The sequence below is a fragment of the Lampetra planeri genome, chromosome 23 (genome assembly GCF_965212315.1).
Source record: "Lampetra planeri chromosome 23, kcLamPlan1.2.h2, whole genome shotgun sequence".
Taxonomy (NCBI): domain Eukaryota; kingdom Metazoa; phylum Chordata; class Hyperoartia; order Petromyzontiformes; family Petromyzontidae; genus Lampetra; species Lampetra planeri.
Genome location: NC_136129.1, coordinates 5960168 through 5985723, shown reverse-complemented (window position 1 = coordinate 5985723; position 25556 = coordinate 5960168). Strand labels below are relative to the sequence as shown.

The window sequence follows — 25556 nt, the reverse complement described above, 5'->3', positions numbered from 1 at the left end:
GGCTGTTTAGGGTCAGGCGAGTGTCATGCCACCTCGCTCGTAGGGCAAGCTGCTCTCTACTGTTGTATAAAGTGGGCCATCACAGTGGCAAGATGTAATCTGCCTGGCCTGGTATGCAGGAGGTCGTGGGTTTGATCCTCACCCTGATGCCTGTATATTCGGAGTTTGCATTTTCTCCCTGTGGTCGCGTGGATTTTTCTCCGGGTCCTCCGGTTTTCCCCTCCACATGGAGAATCAACATGTGTTTAGAGTATTTGGCCGCTATAAATTCACACATGGTAAGCCATTTCGTTGAGCTATCATTTGTGGCCAGATTGCTTCTTAAAGTTCAATGGGCTTTCCTTGGTAAAATAAATATAGTAGTTAGGAGGAGTAGTTTTATGACAATGAAATTATATTCGGATATTAATTATTGTCTAAAAACATTATGCTGTACGTCAGGGGGAATATTTAGTTTAAGTCAGAGGGCAAGATAATAACTAATTATAATATAAACAGTATTTCATGTGTACCTACGGTATATGCTGCGCAGAGTGCATACAATCCATAAACATTGTAAGTCCCAGTCCATGTGTTGGTAGAAAGGAAGCTTCTGTGAATATGTGGATGATAAAAAGGCCCACGTGGGGATGCGAAACAGCATGCAAGAGTCCGCGTGTGCACGAGTGCTCAAATCCCTTTATGCCTCATGTTCATGTCAGAATAAGAATATTTATGTATGCCAATGAGCTATAAATATATTTTTCACAGGTGTCCAATCGGGGCAGGTCAGAACATTTCAGCAATATAAAAAAACGACAGGAGTGTAACGTATAGGAATGGTAAACAAATCACTTCAAAAAGTATACAAATACAAATAAACTCTTTTTTATCTCACCAGGAAAAGCCCACTGAGCTGTTCACTTATTTTTCAGAAGCGATCTAGCGACAAATGATAGCTCAACGAAGTGGTTTGTCATGTGGAAATGTATAGCAGCAAAATAAAATAGGACATTCAAACAGACAGACTGTTGGGGCAAGTGTTGTTAGTGAGTACCTATGAAGGCCGACACAGCACATGAGGGGGTGGGTGGCCTGCACCACGCCCGACCACCTTTGTCTGCCCAGTGGCGATATTTACACACCAAAATAGGTACTCTACTAATTTGAGGCTGAGTCGACCTAGGGGAGGCCCCGGACCGGTTCAGATAATAGTTAGTGGTGTTGGCCATGAGCGGGAATTGAACTCGGGTCGCGAGATTTCGTATCGCAGCCCAGCGCTGGCCACTACACCACACATTAACACATACACACCGAAGAAATGTTCGTCTCTGAAATAGGCTTTTGCATTGACAGAAGTGACTGAGTGCGGGCACCAAAATAAAGACACACGGGGTTACCCAATTGAACGTACTCCCCTCTAGTACCCGATTAGTACAGCTAAGATGCCTTGTAGTGACAGATAAAACGTTGTTATGGGCTATATCAAAGTGGTAGGCCTGATTGAGCTGTGGGCCATGTGAGATTAAGTACAGTAGTGGTTATGTCCACTATCATTTTAATGATGTGACATGACTGCACCCTGCATACTGACTACAATGCTAAACATAACCATCATAATCATTATTTACACGACTGCCATCAATCATCATCAACATAGACACCTATTACCACTCCCATTATCATGAGCCATGCCATTGCCATCATCATCATATGTTCTACCACTTCTATCATCGTCATCATCATCATTGGCACCAAAATGGTAATGTTCGCATGATGTCTTCGTGATATTCACCATCTCAGGTATACGACTTGGGTATCCGTTGTATACTATATCAGGTAAATGATGTCACACTTGACTTACAGATTATCTGCACGGACGTGATTTTCAGGTATTTGCGATTTGCTCTCTCAGATGGTCGGTGATATAAAAGCTTCACTGTAAGTCGGTGGTGGTGCTGGCCCATAAATAGGAGGCCCTGAGTGGAAATTATTTTAGCCACTCCTCCTATTTCAATTTATAAACCTGGAGTGCGATGACAGAAGAGAAATAGACGAGATCGAGATGTTGTAATATGAGATCAATTTAGAAACATTTTAAGTTTTGTGAGATGAAAGAAGAGAGATTCAATGGCTTTTTTTAAAATTCTATGTTTGAAAATTTTATTTGGATTTCAATTTGAGCCGATATTTAATGGACTCATGTTTCATGAATCCGGGGCCCCTTGGGATGCTTGTGGCCCGAAGCTTTTACTTAATTTTCTTACAATGAAGTGGAAAAGTTAAATGATTAAACAAGGCTGTAGAACCTCACATATAGTTTGCTTATGCTGAGCGCAATCACTGCTGGAAATAAAACCATGGATGAAAAACACGATACATTAGTCCCTCGGTTAACGTTTTTAATTCGTTCCACGAAAACTACTGTTAACCGAAATAACTGTTAATTGACTTCACTTCTAAGTTTCAAAATAAGTAAAAATCACAGACTCTGCAAGAGAGCTGTTTCCACTGCCAAAACAGAAAACAATGTAAACAAAGCCAGTCGAGTTCTAAACACTCATAAATATCCGTCGCTGATTGGCTGAGGCATGCTCAGCCCCACTTACGAGTGCTCGGATTGGCCGAAATTGGCGCCCACGTGCATAACGTAAACATCGTGTTAATAAAAACTTTAATGTACGTCAAAAACCACGGGGGTCTTATGGGAGGCGAAACGTTAACCGAAAAGCCGCTAACCGATGCCACTGTTAACTGAAGGACCCACTGTATTGATTTTGACTTTGTTCTTTCTTGTCCCCCGGATGTTGTCCGCGATAGATTTCGATGCGTACATCCTCTCCAGAAACCTCAGAGACAAGCTTACGGCCAGTGTGCTGAGTGGGCAACTGTCGGCTGACCTCGGCTTTGACCTCTCCAACATAAGCGTGGTTGATCCCCTGCCTGCTGTGGGCTCTTCAGAATGGACTGAGGTAGCTAAAAAAAACACGACTATAAAACTAAACTATAAACTGTATATTTGTTAAACCAGGTCTTCTTCTTCGCCGTGTCTCCTGTCCAACCTATATGGTCTTTAATCAATATTCTGCACAGGCCTCCGCTTCTGATGTTGGCATTGCAAAATCTTGAGAAGTGCATTGTGGTGCTGCAGGGCATCTCAGGAGATGATCCATGGTTTGCTTCGCCTGACAAGCTCATTGGTCGGTTATGTAGAAGCGCCATGATTTCATGAAAGAGTTGCATTTTTTATTATTATTATTTTTATTCAAGGTCAGGCACACTGAGCTATATAGCTCTTTTTCAGAAGTGACTTGGCCACAAATGATAGCTCAACGAAGTGGCTTATCAAGTGGAAATTTATAGCAGCCAAATACTCTAAATGCACGTTGATTCTAAATGTGGAGGGAAAAACCGGAGGACCCTGAGAAAAATACACCTGACCACGGGGAAAACATGCAAACTACAAGTATACAGCAGGTGTCATGGTCGGGTCGAACCTACGACCTCCTGTATACCACCTTGGCGCCCTAAGAACCTAAGTGTCTGAGCTTGTGTACGTGCTGATTAGGTTATGTTTGTCCGCCACAAAGTTAAGTTGTATAATCTTTCTTCAGCAGAAACATCTCACATTTGAAGCAAATGGGCAATCATGCCCCACCGTTCTCAAGAGAATCTAACCCTGAGGTGTACTTATTTCCACCGCCCCTCCACCACTGTATAGGTCACATATACGGACGTGATTTTTGAGTCGCCGTACATGTCATCCCTCTACGGCCTCAGGATCTTCTCGTTCCCAAAGAAGATGCTCGCCGGGAAGTCTTTCTTGGTCATGGTCCAGGCCATCGACAAAAACGTACGGCTCCATAATAAGCGCTTGTCTCTCTTTTCAAAGAGGAGGCCTTGGTGGGTCGGAGGTCAGAGTGCTGAGCTGGCACCGCTGAGGTCCTGGCTTTGAATCCAGATTAAACTGGGTCCTCAGGTCCAGTTTGGCCAATGATCCTCCGCTCATTCACCAATAACTGCACAAAACATCATGTAAAAATATTGGTTCTGCACTTAATTTGGCGAAATTTTAGCTCTGTGAAATGTAAATATCAGTTTCACTGTCGTGCGACAAACATTACTTTTATATGCACAGTGGGTGGAAAAGTGCTGCCCTCTACTGTGTAGACCAAAGGTCACTTGAAGAAGGCACCTCTGAGATAGATATGTGATATTCACTTCCGTGGCCTCTTCTCTATCACAAATGGTTGCACTGCTCTGTGAGAGATACAAATGTTTTAAATTCTGATCCGTAAAGCTCACCTGTGACTTAATGACAAGAACTTTGGCATAAACTACCATGAGGCTAAACCCACAATAAAAACATGGGTCATTGCATTGGCTACGAAAAACCTATGTTTTAAATTCTAGAAGTGGATTCTTCATGTCACGATATAAAGCTGAAATTACAATCAGGCAAAAAAGATGGGTACATTTAAAAAAAAAGGAAAAGTGCATGTCATGTACACGATTGTGGAATACAGAATCTGATTTACTTTTTACAGCTCGAGTTAATGCACAACAGCACAAGCTTGCATTTAATGTTGAAAAATCTGGCTTATATACTTGATGTCTTTATTTATCAATTTATATTCCGTAACTTGCTTACCTTTTTCGCTATTTTGCACTCCTGTCGTTTTTTTCTTTGTATCGTTTGTTGTTGTAAATTACCGACACCTGCCCCAAATGGACATCTGTGAAAAGGAGCATCATAGCTCATCCGATTCCTCCAGTCTAAATAAAGATTCTTATTTTGCTTCTTCCAACCGTCAACCCCTCCTCCCCACGCCCCACGCACCCTAGAGCTTGTGCGTGAACGTGGGCGGGGCATCCTGGACACTCAGCGTCATTCTCAAGGATGCCAAGGGAAAGCCGGCAGAACTACTCCGTGGTCACCCGACCATCAACTTCAAAGGCTGCTGGGGAAACTACACTGACCTGCAGATCACAAGCACAGGCACGAGTCCTCTATTGCAGCCGCTTATGCAAACACAAAGCCCCATTCAGTCTGCAAGAGAATATAATAGGGCAGGGGGTAGAGAACGTTTAAAACAAAAACAAAATATTTACCAGGTAAAGTACACTGGGGTTTCTATCTCTTTTTGAGAAGCGACCTGGCCACAAATAATAGCTCAATGAAGTGGCTTATCATGTGGATATTTATAGCAGCCAAATAATATAAGCGCATGTTTCTAAATGCGAAGGGAAAAACCGGTGGATCTTGAGAGAAATCTATGCAACCATGGGGAGAACATGCAAACCCCAAATATACAGGCGTCAGGATCGCGATTGAACCAACGACCTCTTGCATCCCAGGCAAGGGAGATAACATCTCGCTGTGCTTGCAAGATAATGTAGAGCAGGGGAAGAGAACATTTATGCTCATTGATAACCGAACAGGACTTTGAAATACCTTTTGCAGGCAAGTAACTACTTGCGTTAGTGGATTGACAAAAGGGCTGTAGAGTATTCATTAATTTATAATTTCGATTAACATTAGCTCCCCAATGAGTCTTTGGATTGTTACCGCGCTGTGTATGGCGTGGTATCCACATCGTGGGAGCTTCTGCAGGCACTGAATAGTTCAGCACGTAGAGCTAAAAGTTGTACAATACGGCGATCAATGCCTGAAAAGACTGCAGGAAAACTTTTACAAGGTTGCACTCATTATTCACAAAGTGCTTCCTACAAATGAACCACAATACCTTGCTGTTCTCGGAAAGGAACATAACCCATCAATGCAAACTTCGGTCATCCTCGTAGCGGCGGCTTTTAGTTCGAACACAGCTCCCGCGTCACGTGCTTTCAGATGAGCTTTTGCAGCCGTCTGGAACGCTCTTCCGATATTAAGAAGTGACTGGAGTTATGCACTTTAAAATCTAGATTGAAAACTAATTTCTTTAGAACTGCTTTTTGCGTGTAGTTTGTTGTCCTACTGCACCTCCGATTGGCACAGTTGGCTCCGTACAGTGCGAAAAGAGTTCAACAGACATGATACAGTGCAACCGCAAGAACCTACACTATTCCTTCACCGTTATTCTCACCGCTCCCCAACCGCTATTCCTCAACCCTTACCCCTTTGCTCCCTCCTGTCAATCACCCCATAGGCGCTGGCTTTGTGATGCAGTTTATTATCAACCAGAACACCCAGTACCAGGTGAGTACCAACCCCTTCTCGGTGGAGGAGGAGCGTGCCTTGCTTGCCAAGAATGTTGCGTCGATCATCGTGGGCGGCATCCTCGGGGCATTGGTGTTCATAGTCGTGGGCGCTGGAGGCTTCTGCTGTCACAGAAAAAGTAAGGCTTCAGATCAGGATTTGATAATTACACGGAGAGTTTTTGAGCGCTGGCTTAAATACCTCGCAACCCAAAGCACATCACATCCCATCTCAACCATTCTAATGCTGTGCCACTGCAACCTATCTTAAGGAACTCTCGCTGGCACCCGTCCCTGTGGCACAAAGCAAACGGACTAATTGCTATTAGTCCGCCTGTAACGAGCCGATGTTACTAAGTGGCTCTTGGCGATGAAGTAATTTGCGAGTAATTTGATCAAGTTTTGCAAAAATTGGACCACGATGCCAGCGCACATGGCTTACTCTTTTTAGAATAACATCACGGGATCTCAAACATCCACTGTCAAGCAGCTGGCACGTGTCTATGGTTAGCACACCGACAGTGTTAACTGGGGCGGCCACTTGGCTCGAACCACACATCTCTGCAATGAGCAGCGAATACCGAGCCCCACATTTATCGGAGGGGTTTTCTTTGGGGTGATCCATAAATATCTTCACACGATCTGACCCAAAGAGCAATTATGGATTCCACCAACTTGTTGCATATGAATATTGTTTTGCTCATATTTATCATTAGCTCCACTTTGTTGCCGCATTTAGTTAAGTTTTTCAATCACATCTAGTCCTGCACCGCTGGTTGTTATAACTCCGTCGGCGATCAATCTCAGATGGTTTATACATTCACCAGGTGTATGTATAAACCAGGTGCCTTGAGACATTAGTGCAAGGCGCCTCAAAAATAAATGTAAATTATGATTACGTGTAAATCCTCTTATGTGTATTTATCCGACCGCAACTCTTCCTATCTGAACATAGAATGACGGATTTTCCACCACATCTGGGTCACTCTCCTTATCTGTGGATAAGTGTGGATATTCGGAAGAATCGAAAGGCGAATGTAATTTTTCCGCAAATTTATTACAGGGTTGTGTAAATAGGAAGAGCGGATAATTGGACAAAAAAAAGAAGTTTCAGTATACATGAATCGTGAATGACCAATTTATACACGCACGGTGCAATGCATGTATCGCCAGGTTAAGGATCAGTGCATTGTCACACATATGTTAGTGGGGCGCTGTGGCTCCAAGCTGGTAAGATGTTAACTACCTCACCTGGGGTACAGGAGCTCGTGGTTTCGATCCTGACCCCGACACTTGTATATTTGGAACTATTTGTCTTTTGTCAACGTGACACACATTTTTACTGATTGGCCGTGTCGGGTGGTAGAGGGTTGGGACACATTTATAAATAACGCGATCTAACCCAAAAATCTTTATTATGTATATTTGGAGTTTGCATGTTCTCCCCATGCTTGCGTGTAATTTAGTTTAAATTGTCTACTATACATTTTTTAAGCCACTTTGCTGAGCTATCATTTTGTGACCAGGTCGGGTCTGAAAAAGAGCTACATAGCTCAGTGGGTCTTACCTGGTAAAATAAAAACATATATAGTTTAGTATTGGTTGCAGCGCCCATATAAGTGCTATGTGTGTGGTGTGCGCGCGCGTGTTCACAGGAAAGATACAAGAAAACGGCAAACCACCCATGATGTGATGCTGCGGAAGCAATGCTGCCACGCAGACATCCAAGCCTCTTTGCTATTCGCTGTGCTTTACTCCGCAACTACACAATATCAACTTCATTCTTTTAGTTTCCACATTTTTCAGTTATCGGAGCAGAGGGGGTGTGTGATATGGTCATCGAACGGAGGCATGCTTTGACAACTAAATGTATCTTTACGATCGACGGTTTTTCTTAGTGATGTAATGCTTGCATGCCGTTACATCGACATGTTTGTGAGGCTATTTTAACTACTCATAATTAATGCAGCGGGCACCCATCTCTTGATTCCAATGTAGGAGCATCTTGAGAAGCCTTTGGCGATGCCAATGCTGCGTATAGGCAGTTGGTGCGCAAGCACAAATAACAGCAACAACAACGAAAACTCGTCGCATTCGTCGGAAACACTGTGCTCTAAAACGAAAAAAAGTGTACAATAGGCGACAATTCGGGCAGTGGCCATTCATCACAGCACATAGTGAAACCTCTCTATGCATTGTGAAGAATGGAAGTGTTATTGATGCAATGCGTTGAGTTTTTGGATTATCTCGAGATGCATTGAGGTACTGTGTGAATCAAACGTGTCATTTGTACCTGTAAGTGCTTTAACATCAGGGGTGGGGAAGCCGACGGGACTTCAATCCACATGGTCAGTGGCCACATGCAGCGAACCACATCGCAAGGGCCCAGGACTGATATTTTTTTTTGGTCCCTGCGAGCATCTTAAATGCACATTTTGGGTGTTAGAGGGGAATGTTTTAAAATCTGGCAACAATGCCGTATTTTTCTTTAACGATATTCTAAAATCATCTCAGGGGGCCTCTTGCAGTGACAGAAGAGACTTGAGGTGTGTGTTATGGGGAGCGGTGGCTACGAACCCGTCGACACGAGTTCAATTCCTGCTCATGGCCAACACCGGCGATGATTATCTGATCTAGTCATGGGCCTCCCCGAGATCGACTCGGCCTCAAATGACTACCTTGGTGCAGTGTGTGAACATCGCCTCCTCGTGTGCCGTGACAGCCGACAAAAGGTGCTCGCTAACAGCCCTTGCCCCAGTTGTCGTGTTATGATTTATACGGGGGATCTTTGTCTCGTGTTAATGTGTGGTTGGTTGCCCACCAAAGGTGTTTGTTTGCAAGTCCTATTCGGCCCTCGGTCAGGAAAAAAAGCTTCCCCACCCCTGGCTGACGTGAATACGACACAGATCAGGATTTTGAGCATTCATGCACGAGCACTCGTGTCCTCTTGTGCACTGTTTCATCCACATTCACAGAAGCTTCCTTTCTTCCACAAACACGTGGACTGGGACTTATGAGATATATGGATTGTATGCACTCTGCAGAGCATATACCATATGTACGCATGAAACACAATTGATATTATTAGTTATTGCAGTCTGAATCTTATGTATCGTGCATCTTATGTATCGTGCAATTTGATTATACAATGAATACTATCCTTAGTAAAGTTTGTGTTCATTTATAAGGAACTCAGAGGGCAGGCGGTCGAATCAATGGGGTTACAATGACACTCACCTGACACTTAACCCCTTATCAGATGTTCACCCACTCACCTTACACTGCTCACCTGTCATCAGTTCACCTGGCCATCGCCACTTGCCAGTTTATACAAGACAGTGAAGATGTTCGTGGAGATTCAATGACTTATCGACAACTCCACAATGTCACACGCCTATTCGTAGTAGGATTTGGAAATGGGGATTGCTGCACCTGAAGAGGAGACTTGGACTGGTGTATGTCAACTTCTCTGTTTCGTTGTCACCGCTCGTACACCGCAGCAACACTAATCATCAAACCAACCCCAATTCCCTCGTTCCACAGTCCCTTTTAAATGTCTTCTCCGCCCTTCTCCACCAATGACCCTTCTCCCCATATCCCCCTCTTCCAAGATCCGCTCTGCTCACCAATCCCATCAGCGTGTCATCCACCCTACCCATCGGATTGCGCGTCGTGCACGTCAGTGCTCACACCCCTGATCTCTATTCCCTTGCCCGAGCGTGCCGCGTGTGTGGCATGACGTGAGTTACCCCTGACCTCCGACCCTTCCCACGTGCATCAACCCGTGCTTGATGTGTGTGTGGTGTGTGATGTCGAGTGCGGAAGGTGTGCGTGTTGTTTGCGTGGTTGCGAGTGTGTTAGGATGGGTGAGGCATCCTCTACACCAGGGGTCCTCAAACTACGGCGGCCCACCGAGGGCATTTATCCGGCCCATGGTCACTAATTGGGCTGCGCTTGTGAGCACTAATTGGGCTGCGCTGGTGAGCACTAATTGGGCTGCGCTGGTGAGCACTCATTGAGCTGCGATCTGTGAACAAAACTGCAGGTGTAATTAACTTTTTAATAGCACCCGCACCAGTGTGAGCCTGGGGTAAAAGCGGAGTTCCCCCAATCAGACTGCATTGATGGGCAGTGCAGTCTGTATGTCTCTGTGTGGGCAAAGTTATTGCTGGTATATTGTTTTTGTAGCGCTGTATATATATTGGTATTTTACTAATATCAATTTTGACTCCCTAGGAAACAATGATGTCAAGAAAGAGAAAAATTTACTCGGAGTGTAGGATATTCAAAAAACAGTGGACTTATGATTACTTTTTCATGCAGTACAAGGAAAGAGCTGTGTGTCTGATATGCCAGAATATAGTGTCTGTGTTCAAATAATACAATTTACGTCGACACTATGAAACTCAACATAAAGATAAATATGATTGTTTGGTCGGAGAAGTGAGAAAAGATAAAATATAAAAACTGAAAAATACATTAACAACTCAGCAAAATACTTTTGTGAAGCAGAAGCAGCTAAATATTTCATCACTGCGAGCAAGTTTTCAAGTTGCCAAGCTAATAGTGTGCACTGGCAGACCATTCGTTGAGGGAGAATGTGTTAAAGAATGCCTTCTTTCTGTTGCCAAAGAGATGTGTCCAGAGAAGGCCGATTTATTTAGTACAGTGAGTCTTTCAGGACCTACAATTACACGGAGGATTGAAGAAATGGGAGACAATTTCCATCAGCATTTGCAAAACTCCACAAAAAAACTTTCCTATTTTTCCTTGGCACTCGACGAAAGCAATGATGTTCGTGATTCTGCACAACTTCTAATTTTTATTCGTGGGACGAATGACTATTTCAAAGTCACAGAAGAGCTTGCTGCACTGCAAAGCATCAAAGGAACAACTACAGGAGAGGATATCTATGAAAAGGTTTGCCAAACTGTGAATGGTTTGGAGCTGAACTGGGCTAAACTAGCTAGTGTGACAACTGATGGTGCTCCTAGCATGGTGGGGTCTAAGAAAGGAGTAATTGCTCGCATTAACCAAGAGATGGACAAACATAACCATTCTCATCCAATAGCCATACACTGCCTCATCCACCAACAAGCGCTGTGTAGTAAATCACTGAAGTGGGACTCTGTTAACTTCATTAGAGCTCATGCACTAAACCACAGACAATTTCAGGAATTTCTTTCTGACCTAAATGTTGACTATGGAGATGTTCTGTACCACACAGAAGTCCGTTGGCTGAGTCGAGGGAGAGTTTTGAAACGTTTCTATGACTTACTTCCACAGATTACAGCTTTTCTGTTTTCAAAAAACAAAGAAGTACCAGAGCTCAATGATGCAGAATGGAAATGGCACCTTGCCTTTCTGACAAATGTAACAGAGCTACTCAACAGTTTCAATGTGCAACTTCAAGGAAAGGGGAAGCTCATCTGTGATATGCAATCACATGTCAAAGCATTTAAAGTAAAATTAGGCCTCCTCATCAAACAAGTGAAGGAGGAAAACTTCTGCCATCTCCCCACAACTCAAAATCTGTTAGCGGAAAAACCATTGGTTGCATTCCCAAACAAAACATGTGTGGATTCACTGGAAAAATTGCAAAAGGATTTCCAATTTAGATTTAAAGAGCTTCATCTCCATGAACAGGACATACAGCTTTTCCGTAACCCATTTTCTATTGACATTGAAAATGTGGATACAATTTACCAAATGGAACTGGCTGAACTGCAGAATTGTGACTCTCTGAAAGACGCATTCAAGTCAAGCAGCCTTCATAATTTCTATGCATTTCTCTCCTCTAAGACATATCCTCATCTCAGGAACCATGCACTCAAAATGGCAACCATCTTTGGCAGCGCTTATGTCTGTGAACAAACTTTTTCCAGAATGAAACATTTGAAATCTCCAACCAGATCTAGACTAACGGATGCACACTTGCATCACTTGTTACGACTAGCAGTGACAAATATGGAACCGGACATTGACCATCTCATTAGCCAAAAGCAGGCCCATAGTTCCCATTGAAATACTGGCAAGTTTGTTGATTTAACTTTACTTGTTCTTCATTTTAAATATTGTATTTGTTCCCGTTTTGTTTCTTCACTTCAAAATAAGATATATGCAGTGTGCATAGGAATTTGTTCATAGATTTTTTTAACTATAGTCCGGCCCTCCAACGGTCTGAGGGACAGTGAACTGGCCCCCTGTTTAAAAAGTTTGAGGACCCCTGCTCTACACACACATTGCTGCCGTTGTAAATAATATAATGGATCAGCAGTGTTGGAGCCGATAAGTTGAATTAAAAGGTCACAGGTTATTTAACATTTTCATAAATTAGACCGTCACATAAACTACATATCGCAGGCAATTGAATGACTCGTTCATTGAAGTCTGCGGAGCGGTCTAGGAGGCGTTCACCAGACTTTCACAGATTAGTTGCTGACTGTCATAGAGTGGAGTAAGAGGCCTACGTGGGGTAAAATGCCTTTTTGGTCCTGGCATTCACGTGTGGTTCTCCGTCGAGTTGCAAAAAACCCGCAGCAGGTAACCTCTCAACGAGGGCGCCAATCTGCACCTCAACCTAATAATGGCTGATTACACCATTTCTGGCAGCACCAGGACAACACGTGGCCTTTTACCCTATTTAGGTTTCTTACCCCCCCTACCTTGCCCTCCATAGAGTATATCAGTATGTCATCGTGGCCAGAGCCGTTGATGCCACCGTGCCTCGCCAATGCTTTCTTATTACCCAATCCTAGATCCTGCAGCTGGGACCTCCCAAGATCTGCCCTAACAATTATCCCACCATCTTCGCCGAACGTGTTGAGTCGACCATTCCAATGCCTGTCTTAGTAGTCAGCCCTCCTTACATTTTGCACACACGTGGGCCCACCCAGTGCAATCTTTGGTTGCCTCATCATATCTACAATACTTACCTGGCATGGCCTCCTGTCTTGCTACACATTTGTATCATTTATTTCAGACACGTGTGCCCAAAAAACAACTATTTTTTTTTGTTACTTTCACAGCACTCGCATCTCAAAGAACCTTGTCTTTAAACTAATAGTTACCACCCGATATTAGGAAGCCACTGGAGCTATGCACTTTTAAATCTATATTGACAACGAATTTTTTTAGAACTGCTTTTTTTAGTTTGTTTTCCTATCTCCCGCACCTCCGATGAGTAAGGTTGGCGATGTACGATGCGAAATAAGTTCAATATACATACATAACATCTCATCCAAAGTGTGCTTTCCAGAGTCCATGAAAAAAAATCTGCCCTACTTGGCATCCTTCTCACAGCCACCTGCATTACCCACCTTAACCATTTCCTATCGGGACTTGCGATCCCACCACAACAGCCGTGTGTCTAACTTTGTGTGAATAAAGTTGATCTCAAGTCGTCAGTGCCTAAGACCGCCAACAACTACACGGCTCCAAAGTCCTCGCCAACAAAGCTGCGTCCCCTGCATACTCCAAGTCCCGCACATTCATCTCATCTGTACTGTTGATAACTGGTTGTTCTTTACTGTGCTAACCCCATTCACAGTGTTAGTGATTGAGACAGTCAAGCACAACATTCAACGTGGGAGAAATTTAAATGTCCCGAACACCTGTCATATGCATCAAACCATGCTGTTGTCGCGCATTCTGTCCATGCACAGGCCTGAGTTCCGTCATACACGTTTTTAAGCAGTCCGCTTATTTTATCTGGGATGGCATAACAGCCCAGATCTTTACGGTTAGAAATGCAGCTTTGTATTCGTACGTTGATTAATTATAAAAGAACATATTATGATTCCGAGATGCTTAAAATATGGTGTGCTATTTAATCTACGTTTAAGTGGGAATATAACGTTAAAATTAGGGATGTATAATACGATCAATGTATGGGACGCAAAAATAAACAAGGGCATGGGTTTGCCAACTGTTCAAACCACAAACAGGTGACATAATTTGATTTAGTTTGAGCAACAAGAGTGTAGCTGAGCAGTACATGTCAACATAATTACGTAGACAAAGTGAACATTAAAACAGACCGGTATGATAATACATTACTGAGCTGATAAAAAAGTGTGCAATTTGTTGGAAAGCAATGCTCATCTCTTGAAAAAGCATTGCCTAATTTGTAATGTTCAGTTAAAAGCCAATACAATTATTCATCCGAGTGGGTTTCTTCATTCATATTTGACTATACCATAATACACATTTCACATTTTAAAAGACTGTAATCATCTCAAGATTGCTGGCATCACTAATCGGATTTCGCAAGTCTAAATAAAGATTGTGATTAAAGATCGAAGCGTAATCGCGGTCCAAAGCTGTTGATGCCACTTCGCCTCGCCAGCGCTCCTTGGCCTCCTTCCGCAAGATCCCACAACTGCTGCACAGTCGACACGGGGGGACCACCAGGATCTGCCTTGACTGGTTCCCACCCATCTGCCTCTTACGTCTTCCCTTTGGTCGCCGGTGGGATGGCCGATCGCCGAGATTGGAAGTGGAGCGGTCCACTTCCAATCTCGGCGATCGGCCATCCCAAAAATCCTGGACACGTCCCAACCAGCGCAACCGGTTTTTTTTGTTCCCGAATCATCTGTGATAAATACCGTGTGATTTTATACTTCGTCGTAGGTAACTGCGTGGGTTTATTTTGCATGAATTCAAGTGCAACCTGCATGCTTTCATCACTCGGAGGGAATAAGTCCCAGGGATTGATCAGATCATTTGAATCAGGATGGGAATGCGCGCAAGTGGTTTGGGACACATGATATTAAATACGGTTTCAGCAGTTGCTCCGGAGGAAAGACTAGAACTGCAAATGCGGGGTTACATATTTGAGTTTTCAGATCAACATGACTGTGTACAATTAAAGCTGGATACAAGCACACTTGGCATTGGCAGCAAGGCTAAAGTTCCCTGCCACCAGTGTGTTGCTTATATCAGAACTGTGCTTATGTCAGGTGTTCATAAATACAAATTCCACTGGATTGTGCAGTTATTTTACTGACTAAATCACAAATCTCAGAATGTATTTAAAAAAAAAAATTTTTGCCAAGTTTTTATTTCCATGCGACGGGCATTTATCTGGAGCAGGATATGTGGCCTAAGAAGCTGTTCAGGGGTTATGGCACTGCCATGTGAGAGTTTTGAATGCACACCTCTCAACACGTCGGTGCCTCCTACCTTATTAGACAAATTCAGACCTTATCGGTCACCCCCGTGCCCTTATACATCTCAACGTTCATCCTACAAGTCCCATCACAAGGGAGAAACACAGACATTTTTTTTACCCGTGTTGAAACGGTTGTACGCCGTATTTATCTTAAAACTCAATTTCCCTGTACAAGAATACGGGTAAACCGTATGGATTGACACGGTATGTGAATGGATAGTTCATCTCGTGACTAACATCACTCAAATGACACAATCGGAACACAAAAATACATATTTTCAAAATTGTGCATTAAGGTTTAAATTATCATTTTTTATTGTCCATGTGGCAATCTACGGAGACATGTAAAGCTATACAATGAGACCTGGTATATGATAGATTCCAAGGGACAAGGGTCATGTTTATACACAGTATATGTGCGAAAAATAAACACCGTCAAAATGTAGTGGATCACAACACATCTTCAACTAAATGATGAATTGGTTAAAACACAAATTGAAAGAAATAACTTAAAACACTTAAAGACATTCCAGGGCAGCATCAATATTGAATATACATTCCTTACGGAAGCGAAATATTTTATCGTACAAAAAAATAAATTTAGCGAAGTGTCGGCAAAATAGATGCGCAGTTGAAAATTTATCATCTGTACAGTTTTAAAGTAGTGTAGGAAAACGTGTTGCTTTGGTGCATGCATACTTTTTATGCACATGCAGCCGTGTTATCTACCGCTGGATGAGGCCCCCCCCCCCACGCTGTTGTGGATCGTGTGGGGTGGGGCATTATTTGACCACGCTTCACCGTGTCGGTCAGTGCAGGGCGGTGACGGCGGGGTTGCATAGCTGTGGGAGCACAGAACAATGGCTTTTACTGCACTGCCCTCGACTGCCCACCACAACGTAGCACCGCAGCCTATAACACCTGGCACGGGGTTGTCAAACGCGAGGGGCGGGTTGGGGAGGGGGGGGGAACCCGGGGGGAGGTGGGGTATTGGGGCTAGTGGGGGTGGGGGGTGTTGGGGCTAGTGGGGGGGGGGGGGGGGGTTGGGGCTAGTGGGGAGCGGTATATGGGTGAGTGGGGGGGTGTTGGGGCTAGTGGGAGGGGTATTTGGGTTAGTGGGGGGGTGTTGGAGCTAGTAGTGGGGGGGGGGGGGCTAGTGGGGAGCGGTATATGGGTTAGTGGGGGGGTGTTGGGGCTAGTGGGGAGGGGTATTTGGGTTAGTGGGGAGGGTGTTGGGGCTCGTGGTGGTGGGGGGGTATGTCGTTCAACGACGGTACTTCCACCAGATTATCTATATATATAAAATCGCAAATCTGTATGTCTGTCTGTGTGTGTGTCTGTCTGTCTGTGTGTCGCCGGACCATACGCAGTTTCATTGGACGAAATGTGAGGGATTTGCGAGACACGATTGGTCCGTTTGGTTTTCCACGGCGGTTGCCCCTGGCAACGGGTAGCGACGCATTCGCTGCGGGGTGGACGCCATTTTTAATTCCCGTTAAAAATATGCGCACGCATTAACACGCGACTCTGAGGTAAATTCATCAAAGTTTCACGTCCTCTTCACTCCCCCCCCACCCCAATGTGTGCAATTACTATTATAGGGTCGGTAGATAATAACATTATAGCGATTAGACAGTATTATTGTAGCGCGGGGGCGGGGGGGGGTAACGGCCCCAGGACCCAGCCTCAGCCGGGTGGGCAATTTAGGCGAGGCTGGAGGCTCTGCACGATACTAGGCCTCGACACCCCACCACACTATAGGCCGTACATATTACTGCACAGCGGCCGAGGAGATCGTGGCTGGGGGGGGGGGGGGTAGCAGCCCATCTGTGTATATATGTAAGGTTATTAAGAAATATATTTTTCACCCGGGCAACGCCGGGTACTTCTGCTAGTAAAATATAAAAACACGCACACATTCTTGCTTTCCCATCAGTGATGAGAACCAGCGTGGAGTTTACTCTAAGGGTCGTGTCGGGTAGTGTAGCAAAGTGAAAGTGTCATCATTTCAACTGAGAACGCACCGCCGCACATCGCTCCTTCACTCTCAGAGACACAGATGTGTCAACGAGAGAAGAATGGATAATCCACACCGACATTATTGCATATGGCTAAATTAATAACAACCTAATAGATATATATATCCACGTTTGAAAGCCAAACGATGACTTCGGGTGAGGCGAAATGAATTGCCGCTGCAGCCCCATTGAATTCCATAAATAAAATAAAATAAATAATCGAATACGACGTTTCGATTGCAACACAAGCAATTGTCATCAGGTAGAACAAGATTTGAGAGAGAGACAACACAGAGACACAGAGACAAAGACACACACTGTGTGTCTATGTTGTGTGTCTCTCTTTGTTGTCTCTCTGCTTGCGTGTATGTCTGTGTATCTCTGTGTCTGTGTTTTGTCTCTCTGCTTGTGTGTCTGTGTGTCTCCGTGTCTGTGTTTTGTCTCTCTCTCAAATTTAGTTCTACGTGATGACGACTGCTTGTGTTGCAATAGAAATGTCGTATTCTATTACTTAATTTATTTTCTACGTGACTTTACCGAAAGAACCAAAGAGTAATTCCTGCAGTCACGAAAGCTTCAAATCAAGTTTGAATTCCAGAAGTTTGCAGTAGTTCTCTACGGTTTGGTCAGGTTTTCCGTAGTCACATTCCGGACCTTCTTTTTGATTTGCCACTGATGAAAGTGGCGACCGGAATACTGAAGACCGCTGAGGGAAATAAAACCAATGTTATTTTGGTCGCTTTTATATGATACACCGATATCACTGCCAGAGGTAAGCATCACTTGCTCAGAAATGAACACGTCTGTACACGTTGAATCTGTTCCTTCCTAATTCTGCCAGTCGTGGATTTTCTATTCCTTAGTTCAGACTAATATAGTAGAATAAGCAATGCACAGCAGCACTTATTTGGCCTCTGATAAAAAAAAAATCAAACATGGGCCAGGTGTCTGGGTGGCTCGGAGGTCAGAAGCGCTGAGCTGCCATGGCTGAGAACTAATGTTTTTAAATTCATATATGGTGTATGTAACGAGTTGACGTCATCTCTGCTGCTGCTAGTGCCCACTACATTCACTTACGGTCCTTTGACAATCCACCGCTAGATGAAGACCTACCCAATGGGTTTGTGTAACCGTACGTAACCGTACTGGTCGGTGTGGGTTTGTGAATGGGAGACCAGAACCAGTTCAGATATCGCTCGCCACCGATGTTGGCCATGGCTGTAAATCGAGCTCAGGTTCAAAGCGTAGTGTGCTATCCACTGTGCCACCGCTCCACCGCCACTGCTTTCACAACAATGTAAAAAAATCACAATGGCGGTGAAACATTACGCTTGCTGCCAATGTACTGTGTAAATTTGATCATTGGTGTTGATAGGCAATCCAGAGTATTATTTTTTTGATGTACCTCAACATTGACTTGGCTTGGTCCTCTTGAACGAATACTTCTGGTCGCTCTTCGCCACTGTGAGAAAAGCCTTGTCTTTGAGAATCATCGCATGAAAGTCAGCGCACCCCATGTCAAAGTTCAGCGTCACAAGAAGCTCACTCTTGATCAGCTCTATCGAACACCTGTTACGGATGTCGTTCCACTTGCTGTGAATCAGAGGCAGTATGCGCTCGACGTATCCCGTGGTCGCGGGCACGCTCAGCAGGAACGACAGCAAAGAGAGCAAGTTTGGAAGTGCGTCGGCACCGGCCGTTTGAAATATGCTTTGCCACTTGCTCGAGGTACTCTTCAACTTCCATTCCTTGGTTTTCTGGAGCTCGTCGAGAACCGCCTTGAACGCTGTAAACTCGAGAAAGAGCGCGTCCATGTCCAACTGCAGCCTCTCGATCAGACTGAGGCGACGAGCAACCTCGCCCAGATCGGCAAAGGACAGTTCGTAAGCACCATGCAGGGCGAGTGGCTGCAGAGAAGAAAGCCAATTTTCCTCGGAAAACCAAAACCATTTCTGAAGATGAGCGACAGCGCAGTTTAGGAAGGCCTTAAATTCACTTCTGGCCCTGACTGCTTCCAATGGGGGCAGCCCGGCCAACTTCCTCTTGGTTATGTAACCATACAGTTCATCTTCCATCCTTTGGTTGAGTTTCCCTTTTAGGCTGGTCATTAACTGGTAAATTTCCAGGATTGTGACGTCACATCTCTCAAGTTTCTTGACGACGTCTTCAAAGACGCCGAGAGTGTTGTTACAAAAGAGAAGATACACTTCCACTGAGTCTTGCCTGTCGTCGGCCTCAACCGCGTCTCCATTTGTTGGAGGGTGCAGGACCTTCCGGATCTGCTTGGGACATTCCTCACCAATGCCGTTTAACTCTGACTTGATGGCCGGCCAGTTTTGTAATGTTTTTGATATGGCAGGATTCAGGCAAACCCACTTGTTTGTGGAATTCCGGAGTATTTCTCTCCACTGCGTATCCAGAAAATCAAAAAATTCCTTCAACGACTCTGACCGTGTTGCGCACACCGCAAAGAAACCGCATACCTTGTAAATTACGTTTTCAATGTCCACGGAAAGTTCATCCATGGCGTGTCTAATGGCGTTGTGCACGATGTGAGCGTGGCAGTTTACTTGTAGCAGATGCTCGTGGTTCCTATGCAGATCGGTGAACAGGGAATGATGAACCGCAGAATTAAAGTTAGTCATATCTGCACTAAAAGCCGAGACCAAGTCGACAGACAGCCCTAAATTGCCGAGCGATGTTGTAATAGAGTTTTTCACACTTGCGGTCGATGTGTCTGGATTTTCTATGAAGTCGATCATTCTGTTTACCATGCCATGCTGAGGGGTGAAGAACTGGACGGCTATGGGAAACGATTTGCGATTTCCTTTGCTCGCTGCGTCCGTCTGAATTGCAAATGGAAATGGATGTTGCCCTTCCCTGCATAGGGCGTTTAAAATGTGACTCACAGCTTTAGGAGCTAGGACGTCTTTCACGAGACTCTCGGCCTTTGTCCTGCCGCATGAAATCTTCTTGCTTGTGCACAAATCGCCAAACTTGATGCCACAACCCATGCTGTTATAGCTCAGGTTGTGTCGAACGGTGTGATACACGTTTGCCAGCTCAGCCGCAGTGACCTTGGAGAGGGAAAAATAAACAAGGATTAAATTACACTTTTTTTAAATTATAGATTCAAAAACGTTTCTCAGATTAGGCTTTTTTTTGCTGATTTATTTTGTTTACCCAAATGTGTGAGATTGTATGTCGGCACACACCCATGTTTTTAAGTTTTCTGCTTTATGTACGAGCACATGTGTTCAGCACGTTGTCAATCCACTACTGGATGAGGGCCTCCCCACACAGTCCACCTTATGGGGGTTCTTTAACCATATTCACCAAGCTGGTCAGTGCAAGTCGGTGAAGGTGGGGAGCATAGACCAGTACAACAATGTGTTTTGCTATACTGCATCCTACGAACAACATAATTCCTGCAACAGTCTACAATCACTAGTCAGGCTCAATATTTGCTTAGCTTCTGAGATCTGACGAGATTGGTGACACATTGCGGGTGATTTTGTTCATAGGTGTTAAGGGGTCGTGATGAGGGTATGGCACCGAATGGGAGAACATAAGTTGGTGTGGCTTGGACACATTCTTAGAGGTGAAAGATTGATGAAGGAAGATCTGGAAGGTCGGATTCTAGTGATGATGCTGATGATTATGAGGATGTATGAGGATGTGTGATGATGCACTCCGCGATGATCCAGACAAGTCCATCGATGTGGATTGGGAATATGGGAATATTCTCAGATGTGGAGGCTTGATGAAGCAAGTTTCGTAAGGGCCTTATGAAAGAGGCCAAGAGGCAGAACAAGAGAGATGCCGCTTGACAACTCGATGGAAGAAAGCTCCAGATGGTCGGACAAAGATTGAAGGAGTCCGAGCCAAAGGCTTGTCATTGGGCAGAGTGCTAAAGGGAGCGGGGGTTACAAGGGTGTGTACCTTGTCTGCTTCTAGAGATTTGTCGACAGCAACCTTCGCAAGCTTGGGCCGTGCGACTTTACGCTCGGATCTTTGCATGTTGCGGATGTGCATCTCCCCAGCCGCGTGCTGCTTCAGATCGTAGGCCCCGCCGTGGCACACCGAGATGTCCTTTCGGCAGATCTTGCACCTCGCTCTGAAGCAATCGCCGTGGACTTTGCCGAGCCACGGGTACTCCTCTTCCCACACGTCGCGGTACTTCTGCATCCGCTTGCTCTTCTTCTTGGGAGGAGTGGGCGGCGCTTCCGTCTCCATGGCTGGTGCGGACGACGACACTGGACTTGGCTCGTCCTCTGTGTGACCGGTCGGCGATCCCGTAGCGTGATCTCCTATATAGAGGGGGGGGGGAGCAATCCGAAGACAAGGGGGGATAGATGCAGTCAGTGTACTGTGGTTGTGGATATGACTTGGAGATGGTAGAGTACTCTGTGTGCCTGTACTCAGTATATTGAGTCGTGATTATGTGGGTATGGTAATGTGCGTGCTGCCTATACGCAATATACTGCAGTTGTGGTTGTGACGTTGGCATGGTGGAGTTCTGTGCGTGTGCTGCCTCTACTCAGTGTGCTGTGGATGTCACGTGGGGACAGCAGAGCATCGTGCCTGCTGTCTGTACTCAGTGTGCTGTGGATGTCACGTGGGGACAGCAGAGTACCGTGCCTGCTGCCTGTACTCAGTGTGCTGTGGATGTCACGTGGGGACAGCAGAGTACTGTGCCTGCTGCCTGTACTCAGTGTGCTGTGGATGTCACGTGGGGGCGGCAGAGTACTGTGCCTGCTGCCTGTACTCAGTGTGCTGCGGATGTCACGTGGGGACGGCAGAGTACTGTGCCTGCTGCCTGTACTCAGTGTGCTGTGGATGTCACGTGATGACGGCAGAGCACCTTGCCTGCTGCCTGTACTCAGTGTGCTGTGGATGTCACGTGGGGACGGCAGAGTACTGTGCCTGCTGCCTGTACTCAGTGTGCTGTGGATGTCACGTGGGGACGCAGAGCACCGTGCCTGCTGCCTGTACTCAGTGTGCTGTGGATGTCACGTGATGACGGAATAGCAGCGTGCCTGCTGCCTGTACTCAGTGTGCTGCGGATGTCACGTGGGGACGGCAGAGTACTGTGCCTGCTGCCTGTACTCAGTGTGCTGTGGATGTGACGTTGGTATGGTGGAGTTCTGTGCGTGTGCTGCCTCTACTCAGTATAATGCGGTTGTGATGACGGCAGAGCACCGTGCCTGCTGCCTGTACTCAGTGTGTGCTGCGGCTGCGGATGTGACGTGGGGCACTTTTGAGTACAGTAGTAAGTACGCGTACGCGAGCGAAGGTGGATTGCGCGCAGAAAAAAAAATCACCGCTCTCACCGCTCTTCTCACCTCTCAACTCTGCCATGGAAGCCTCCGCCCCTCCTCCCCTTCCCTCCCTCCCTGCCGCTGCTGCTGCTGCTGCTTCCGCCGTGTGAGCGTCAACACCCGGCACGGAGCGGCTCCGACCGCGGTGGAGCCTGGAGCTTCCCTGCTGCGGGTCGGTCCAATGTTCACCGTCGTCATCATCATCGTCATCATCATCACCGCCGTTGTCATCATCAGCGTCATCATCATCACCGCCGTTGTCATCATCACCGCCGTCGTCATCATCGTCATCATCACCGCCGTCGTCATCATCACCGCCGTCGTCATCATCAGCGTCATCATCAGCGTCATCATCATCACCGCCGTCGTCATCATCACCGCCGTCGTCATCATCATCGTCATCATCACCGTCGTCGTCGTCATCACCGTCATCATCACCGCCGTCGTTATCATCACCACCGTCGTCATCATCATCGTCGTCGTCGGTTATAAGACGCTCCGCAAAAAATAAAGACGCACACACACGCACAAAAAATACAATCCGTGCCCCGGTGTCAATAAAGTTGCGCGTGTTATATTCTGAGATTTCACACATGCCGCACTCTAAGACGCATCGCGAATGTTACCCCGGTGCCAATAAAGTTACGCGACCTGTGACGTCACAAAGACATGCACGCACAGCACCTACCGGATTATACGACGCACCCCTATATTGTGTCGGGTGTTAGTAAAGTCACAGGTATCTTGGATCTGACGAAGACAAAGACCCCCCACATAGCCTTAAGCACAATGTAGGGGCAAGTGCTGTTAGCGAGCATCAATGAAGGCCGGCACGGCACACGAGGGGGTAGGTGGCCATCACCACGACCGGCCGACTTTGTCTCTCCCAGTGACGATGTTTACACATCGCACAAGGTACTCATTTGAGGCTGAGTCGACCTAGGGGAGGCCTATGACCGGTTCAGATAATCGTCATCGGTATACCCACCTACCAGATTATAAGACGCAACCCATAATGGTGTGCGCCCGGTGTGAATAAAGTTCCACAAATCTTGTCACAGACAAACACGCGCTTTAAAAAATCCGGAGATTGCGGTGCCGAGTCTTTTGAAATTCCACTTGCATCGTTACATGTCAAAGTAGGGAAGCACGTGCCCTGTCGTAATTGTACTCTAGCGAAATACTGTGATTTTTATTTGGATGCAGCAGTGGTTAGCGGGCACTGCACTTTGAACACGAGCCACCTGATTTCAAATCCCGGCTACAGCCAACATCAGTGGCGCGCCTTGTATTGACATCCGAACCGGCCCCTGACTCCGGCAACCCATTCACTAATCCGCAATGAAGTATGGTTTAAAAATAGACTGTGACCTACGTGAATTGAGAAAGGCTCAAAATAATGCTTGTTTCTATACTGCGTTGACAGTTTTGGAACGTTTGTTAAGACGTATACAAATAGGGTTATCATTAAGGCATGATATGTGGACGTGTATTTAAACTCAATGTAAGACGCACCTTGTTTTTCAACGGGTTTTATTCAGACAAACGTTGGGTGTTACGTCGTGTGATCCGATAAGTGTGTAAACGTGCGATCAGATTTGTAGAAATGTATTGACACAAGGGAAAAAACCAGCGTTGGAGGCGCGTCCTACTTTGCGGAGCGTCTTATAATCCAGAGAATACGATAACGCACTGAAAAACATGCAATTATTGATCGATAGACATCGATGTTTACGCTCACCATTGCACGGAATGTTGCGTGCAAGAACACATTTTTGATGTATGCTTTTAAGGCGGCGAGAAAGGACCGCACTTTGCAAACGAGGCGTACAGAACGAACGGCCCGTTTTGTCAACCCAGAATCAGAATATTTATACTGGAGGAATCCAATGAGCTATGAAGTTGTTTTTCACAGATGTCCAGTTGGGGTAGGTCAGAACGTTACATCAACAAACAATACAAAAACACGGTAAGAGTGCGAAGTATAGGAAAGGTAAACAAACTTTAAAAAAAACATTCAAATTAAACTAAACTATTTTTCATCTTACCAGGTAACGCCCACGGAGCTATTCGCTTCTTTTTCAGAAGCGACCTGGCCACACGTGATAGCTAAACAAAGTGGCTTATCATGTGGAAATGTATAACAGAAAAATAATGTAAATAATCTAAACGCATGTTTATAAATGGAGGTTTTTTAAAATCCAAAATTCACCACGTTGGTCTGGATTTTGCACTGCCCTTTGCTGCTGCACTGCCCCTTCTGCTGTTAATAGACTGCCATCTGCTGCTCATGGGCTACACTACCACCTGGTGAAGAAAATGATGCACTGCCAGAAGGCCGTATGGCATATGGCTTGTGAAAGAAATACTTTTGGAGGTTTTTTGTGTGTGTGTAGACAGATATATGAAGGATGCATGGTTTGATTTGTCTGGAGAGCTTGGTGGAGTCTGGAAAAGGAACGAGGGAGGCGGATCCTGACCCGCCCCTACTGGACATCTTTGAAAAAAGAGCTTTATAGCTCATCGGATTCCTCCAGTATAAATCGATATTCTGATTCTGAAGACGGCAGGAGGCTGGGCCTCGAGAAGTGGGCGGGGGTTTAAAAGAAAGAGGAGGTGGAGCATGTAGGAGGTAGAGGAGTGGTTCTTAACCTGGGGTGCACGCACCCCCTGGGGTGGGAGATGCCCTTTCTGAGAATCAAAGCAGTGCAGGCTGCAGTAAAGGTCAAGAATCACTGAGGTAGTGGATTGAAGAGGTGGATTGCAGAGGCGATGGAGCATGGAGGAGGTGAAGCTTTGAGGAGGTGGAGCTTTGAAGAGGTGGAGCATGGAGGAGGTGGATTATAGAGGATGGTGGAGAATTGAGGA

General features: G+C 45.5%; 2 protein-coding genes across 2 annotated transcripts in view; one reads left to right on the top strand and one right to left on the bottom strand.

The window, feature by feature from the left end:
- The window catches only part of LOC144726530 (fibrocystin-L-like), a 33112-nt gene extending 23777 nt beyond the window's left edge, over window positions 1-9335 (top strand). Inside the window, exons 20-24 of the mRNA XM_078605325.1 lie at window positions 2800-2951; window positions 3701-3832; window positions 4825-4978; window positions 6129-6317; window positions 7833-9335. Coding sequence (XP_078461451.1) covers window positions 2800-2951; window positions 3701-3832; window positions 4825-4978; window positions 6129-6317; window positions 7833-7870 — 665 coding nt within the window. The 3' untranslated portion in view covers window positions 7871-9335. The remainder of the gene's footprint in view (window positions 1-2799; window positions 2952-3700; window positions 3833-4824; window positions 4979-6128; window positions 6318-7832) is intronic.
- Window positions 9336-15640: 6305 nt separating this feature from the next.
- On the bottom strand, window positions 15641-22942 carry LOC144726338 (uncharacterized). Its single transcript, XM_078604956.1, has 4 exons — window positions 22713-22942; window positions 21310-21677; window positions 18773-20444; window positions 15641-16191 (listed from the first exon to the last, which is right to left on the bottom strand). Exons 1-3 carry the CDS (start codon window positions 22726-22728, stop codon window positions 18774-18776), a joined length of 2055 nt encoding a protein of 684 aa, XP_078461082.1. The 5' UTR covers window positions 22729-22942; the 3' UTR covers window positions 15641-16191; window position 18773.
- Window positions 22943-25556: the final 2614 nt, after the last annotated feature.

What these genes read in the sequence shown, in the direction of transcription:
- LOC144726338 (XM_078604956.1), bottom strand. An exon ending in AATCTCTAGAAGCAGACAAG is followed by an intron (nt 20,445 to 21,309) that starts GTACACACCCTT and finishes TCCCTCTCCAAG; the next exon opens with GTCACTGCGGCTGAGCTGGC.